Raw genomic sequence first — 5,923 nt, 5'->3', positions numbered from 1 at the left:
AGTGTGTGGCACTATCAGTGAGGATTCTAACTGGTGGTTCTACAGTGAAGTGAAGGCAACAAACGTTGGCAAAAGTTAACCCCACCTGGGGCAAAGGGCATGGACGCTGTGGGACTGCAGTAGGTGAACGATGCGTGCCCAGAACTAACAGTGCAAACCCTGTAAGCATGCCACAGGAACAGTGCCTGTGAAGCAAGGACTTCTCCCTCCCTGCCGCTCTCTTGGCTGTGGGAGCGGCTGCTCTTCCTGTGGGGGATGCTGGGCAGACCTCTGCAAGGGCACGCGGGGAGCAATCTGGGCTCAGTCCCCGCCTCTGCATACCATGCATGTCCCTGGCTCCAGTCCCGTTCCAGCATTTCTCCTGGATCTTTGAAGCATGCCGATTGTACCCCGTGGCGCTGCGGTTACCGCTTCAAGTACGAGTTTGCTTGCCGCAGCGGCCGCCACCACCGCAGCCAACACCGGCTCCGCAGGGAACGAATTTGCGGCAAACACTCTCGGTTCTTGCCTTGGAGAAAGGTAAAAGTTGCTTCTGCCTCTTTTTTGGGAACTCGAATGCGAAATGTGGCGGGCGAACCAGCCTGGACTGTTGTGGGAACGGAGTCAGCAGGCACGAGGTCCGGGAAGCAGAGGCCTGCGAATAGACAGCCCGAGGACAGGCGCTGCGGGTGATGCGGCTCAGTGGGCGCCTCAAGCCGAGCACCTTGGTCTCTGTGGGCCCCCAGGCATCCCTCGCAGCTCCCCACCCCCCGGCACCCAGCTACACCTTGCACAATAGCATCTAACCCTTGCCGGCAGTGAGGGACGGATATCAGAGATGACAGTTTTTAATCTGGAAAGAGAGAAAGTAACCAGGGTTTATTTGGGGTGGAGAGGCTTGGTAACATCCTTGGGATGTATTGTTTCAAGGTATTAAAAAACAAAATTCATCTGAGAAAATTTGAAGATCTAATTGGCTTAAATGACTCATGAATCAGGCAGCATTCCTTCTAGCAAATAGATGCAGATGCTCCGAGGAATTGCCCAAAATGGAAGGTTTTATAGACGGGAGGGTGGGGGGAAAAGTTATTAGCAAAAGAAAAGAAGGAGTTGTTTCAGGCAAGGCACTTTCTCTTAGGGGGCAGAGGGTCTTATGATGTAGATTACCTTGTCTTCTTATAGGGAACCCGGAGAGGGCTCCTGTGACAGATTTTCTTATCCATGATGCTGACCAGAAAATTCCTGACTGACTACATTTCTGGGGGAGGCTGAAACTGTAATTAAGCTTAGGTATTAAGCCCCACTTTGGTGACTTGGCCTAGCAAAAGGGACACCTTTTGGGGTCTGTGTGCCTCTTTTTAACAAAGGGTTGGCAAGTTGTCCGTTATTGCAGCTTCTCATCCATTCTGTACCTAGAGAGTGGAGAAGTGTGGTGTGGAAGAACGTGGGTATGTAGCCAAGGGGAAAGGGCAAGTAAGGTGCTGAGTGACCCTCCCTCCCACCCTGCCTGCGCTGCCTTTCCTGGGTGCCTGTGGGGGGCAGTGCACCTGGCTTTGTCTCAGAGGAGGGTGTGGTGGAGTTAGGGAGTGAGCTGAGACCCACCCCTGTGTCCCCAAGCTGCAGCTGTCTGGGCAGACGCTCTGGGCAACGTTCTAGGTTAGAGACCCATTTCTCCCATTCTCCTCCCTAGGTTTCTCTTACTGCTGGATAAGTACCAGCGTCTCTCTGTCAATTTCTGACAACGGGCAATTCCTGCTTTGGCTTCAAGGAATGGCTGATCCAGCGGCTGAGACCTCTGCCCACCCTGTTCATCATCCACGCTTTCGTGCCCTGGCCAAGGAGCAACGATTACAGCGTGGTGGTGCTCGGCTCCGCGGCGGTGGGCAGGCTCGTGCAGAAGTGGGTGCGCGGCAAGCCTGGTGAGGCGTATCTGCCGACTGTGGAAGACGTACCGCCAGGCACCGGGCTGCAACCATGGCGTGGGCGCGCTGCACACCACCACCAGCGGCCCCTGCCGGCCAGGCCTGCAGCATGTCACCTTTGCCAGGGCCTCGCCTTCAGACTGGTCTACTCAGTCTTCAAGAAACAAACCCTGGCGGAGTCGAAGTCCTTCTGTGAACTGATCTGCGTGCGATATCAAAGGCAACGACCTGCAGAAGTGCCCCATCATGCTGGTGGGTAACAAATGCGGTGAGAGCAGCTGTGAGCTGACCGTATGGGATGACACTGCCTCTGACTTGGAGTGGAATTGTGCCAGCGTGGAGACCTCCACCAAGATGAATAACAAGGTGCAGGAGCTGTTTCACATGCTGCTGAACCATGAGAAGCCCGCCACCTGCCTCCAGCCTCCCCAGAAGAAATCTCAGATGCTCAAGACCACTGATCAGCTTCTTGACATCACGTGAGTCCTGGGCCTTAGGAGCCCAACTTTCTCCTATATTATGCAGAAAACGTGGGCCAGTGCCAGTGTAATGTGTCACCTGTACTGTGAATGGCTTTTGTGCTGTGGTTTGGGTTCTAACAATTAGATGTCAGTAAATGTCCCTTGTAAATTAAGTTTTCTTCTTACTAGGCAAGGGAATTCAAATTGTTAATACATTGATACTGGGGGAGAGGAAAAGAGGAAAGGATGTGTTGAAAGAGTAAGACTTGGACAGACTTTAGAGACTGATATCTGAAAAAGAGAAATGCCAAAAGGAATTGAAAGATGCCACTGCCTTTCTTGTAACCCTGTTATTGTTATATGTCTAATCACATCTTTCCATTGTGTATTTAATTGTTAGGAAATGTGTTCTTGCAACATAAATGTGGACAGATGACTGTAGGACAGATGTACTAAAAGAGATGAATAAATGAATGTTCTATAGCTGAGCATTGAAGGCAGGAGTAGAGAAATTTGTGAAAGTGGAGCTTGCTTACTAAAGATGTACCAGTTGTTTCCTAAATCAGTTAAAAATGTTTAGGTATTTCACATAGCAGTCTTAAAAAACTTATTAACAGTCCTGTGACTTAGTAACACTTTTCCTGCACACAGGGAAGTGTAATAATTACTTTCCCTGGACAACAATAGAATTACCCATCACATTAAAATTTTAACTTCATCTGGTGAAGGTTTCTAAGAAGGAATGGCCTGCCTTCTTGAAATTAGGTTGGGGAGAGGGGAAGCCAGCATGGCAGAGCTGGTTTGTATCCATGACCTTTCCTGGACCGACATGCAGAGGAACTCCAGGCATCTTTGAGGAGGATGCTCACTCTGCTGCTGTCTAGGAGACAGCTGGTGGAAAGCAAATCCCAGCCTTGGCTGCCTTGAAGGTTTTCCCTCAATAAATATGTATATAGGGGGTGGGGAGGAGGATGAACAGTAAATGAAGAAATGAGCAGGATTTAAAATTTGAGAAACTCCTCTTTAAGGAAGTTGTTTAAATGATTATTTTATATTTGAATATAATTTTCTGAGTGAGGGAATACATATCTATGCATGACCTTGCTTTTGAATATTTTTTCAGTTGGGGAAAAGAGAGAGGGGGAGGCTCTTAGTCTGGTGATTTTTTTCCATACAACACTTATTGAACAATATGTGTGTGTTTTTAAAAATGGTTCCTTACAGCTTCATTTTTAGGGAAGAGACACTGTTGAGAAGGAATCATAAATATATATTTACTAATACAGAGTTTTCAGCTTAGAAAATCCATTCTATGGCTCCTTTTAAATAGTCAGTGATTTAAGGTTTTCTCTACTTACTTTCAAAGCAATTATTCTTAACTACTAGAAAATATATATACCTTAGTGGTTCTACCATATAACTTTTCATGTACTCTATTTAGAACAAAAAAAAGTTTGTAACTAAAATCCCTAATGAAGTAATGCCATTTCTAAAAGACTATACTCTCTCTTGGCTACTAAGTAGCAATACTACCCTTTACATTGGGGAAGACATGTTTTTAATACTGCAACTAATGCTTCATAAGAAATATTTTAAGGTTATAGCAAATATTTATATAATCTTTTTAAATGTCAATGTTTCCACATTATGTCAGAGCAAACATACACTGTTTTTAATGTCAGTGTTCTACAGCTTATTGTTTAATCCTCACAACAATCTGATGAAGTGGATGCTTATGAAGGTTAGAAAACCAGTAAGTGGCAGAGCCAAAGTTTGAAGCTTCCGAGTCTGTGCTCTTAATCACCACTGTGTACTTCTTTTTTAAGATGCTGGTCAAAGGCTGAATGAGCTGATTTTCTGTCCTCTATTTATATTATATGTATGTGGAAAAGAAAGCTTCCTCAGAGTCCCCCTCGACTCCAGATTGGAGGCAAAAAAAAACAAATCAACAATTGTAACAATTGTCCATAGGGTGGTCTGGAAACAAGAAAGAGAAGCAGCTGACACGGGGCACTGGAAAAACTGTCCCTGAAGAGATCCCACGGCTGGAATCTTTTATGTCTAGTCAGAGTTGTTTTAGGTGGAGTGGGGGTGGGTGAGGGAAGGGGAGGAAGGCCTTTCAGATAGACACAGCAATGTGAGCAAAGGTCTGGACCAAATGTGGGGTCTGAGAGATCGCAGCATGTTTCCAGAAATGGGTGGAACAAATGGCGGAAGATGAGCCTGAAAAATTAGTGTTCAGGATTCATCCATTAGAGGTAATTGGGAATTACTAAAGGATTTAAGTAGACATAATCATATCTGCATTTTTTTAAAGTCTCTAGAGCCTCTGCAGAAGAGGTATACTGGAAAGAGGCAGGCAGACAATATAAAAAAATTCTTGGACTATTAGAATAGTCCAGGAATGAGATTTTGAGTAAATGCTCTAGGCATTGGCAGAGAGAATGGGGAAAAAAGGATGGATTTGAGAACTCATAAGGAGAATGGCGAGAACTTGGTGATGTGTTGGGGTTTGGAAAAGAGGAAGAGACTAATGTGAATACCTTGTTTCTGAGTGGGATTCCCGACAAGGGTTAATGTCATTAACCCAGTTCAGAAATGCAGGAAGAAGAGCCAATTTGGGAGAAGAACATCTGTTTGCACATGCAACTCGAGGATAATAAGTTATGTTTTGGATGACAAAGTTGGTAGGATAGCCAGGTGGAGGTTTCCAATGGGAACCAGACTGGAGACAATGATTTGTGAGTTTTCTGTGTATAGCTGATGGTAAGGCTGTGGAGGGAGAAAAAAGGAGGCAAGGAAAAAAGACAGCACAGAATCCTGAGGAACACAAATATTTAGAAAACTGACACAGGAGGCTGTGAAGGACAATTAAAAGTAACCAAAAGATAGGAGGAAACTCATAATGCACAGGAGGCAATGAATTTTAAGGAAAAGCATATACTCTTACAGCAGAAATTTTTTTTGTTATCATTAATCTACAATTACATGAAGAACATTATGTTTACTAGGCTCCCCCCTTCACCAAGTCACCCCCCCAACACCCCATTAGAGTCACTGTCCATCAGCATGGTAAGATGCTGTAGAATCACTACTTGTCTTCTCTGTGTTGCACGGCCCTCCCCGTGCCCCACCCCCACATTATACATGCTAATTGTAATGCCCCCTTTCTTTTTCCCCGCCTTTATCCCTCCCTTCCCACCCATCCTCCCCAGCCCCTTTCCCTTTGGTAACTGTTAGTCCATTCTTGGGTTCTGTGATTCTGCTGCTGTTTTGTTCCTTCAGGTTTTTTTTGTTATTATACTCCACATATGAGTGAAATCATTTGGTACTTGTCTTTCTCTGCCTGGCTTATTTCACTGAGCATAATACCCTCTAGCTCCATCCATGTTGCAAATGGTAGGATTTGTTTTCTTCTTATGGCTGAATAATATCCCACTGTGTGTATGTACCACATCTTTATCCATTCATCTACTGATGGACACGTAGGTTGCTTCACATTTCTTGGCTATTGTAAATAGTGCTGCGATAAACATAGGGGTGCATCTGTCTTTTTCAAAC

At 45.4% G+C, this 5,923-nt stretch overlaps 1 protein-coding gene across 1 annotated transcript; it reads left to right on the top strand.

Moving 5' to 3' along the window:
- The first annotated feature begins 326 nt into the window (after positions 1 to 326).
- DIRAS3 (DIRAS family GTPase 3) lies at positions 327 to 2,384 on the top strand. The gene is given in 5 exon segments (XM_073232855.1): positions 327 to 519; positions 1,692 to 1,926; positions 1,928 to 2,028; positions 2,031 to 2,107; positions 2,109 to 2,384. Coding segments are annotated over 5 exon segments (882 nt in total).
- Positions 2,385 to 5,923: the final 3,539 nt, after the last annotated feature.

Source organism: Manis javanica, chromosome 4 (genome assembly GCF_040802235.1).
Source record: "Manis javanica isolate MJ-LG chromosome 4, MJ_LKY, whole genome shotgun sequence".
NCBI lineage: Eukaryota > Metazoa > Chordata > Mammalia > Pholidota > Manidae > Manis > Manis javanica.
This window is presented reverse-complemented; position numbering and strand designations above follow the sequence as displayed.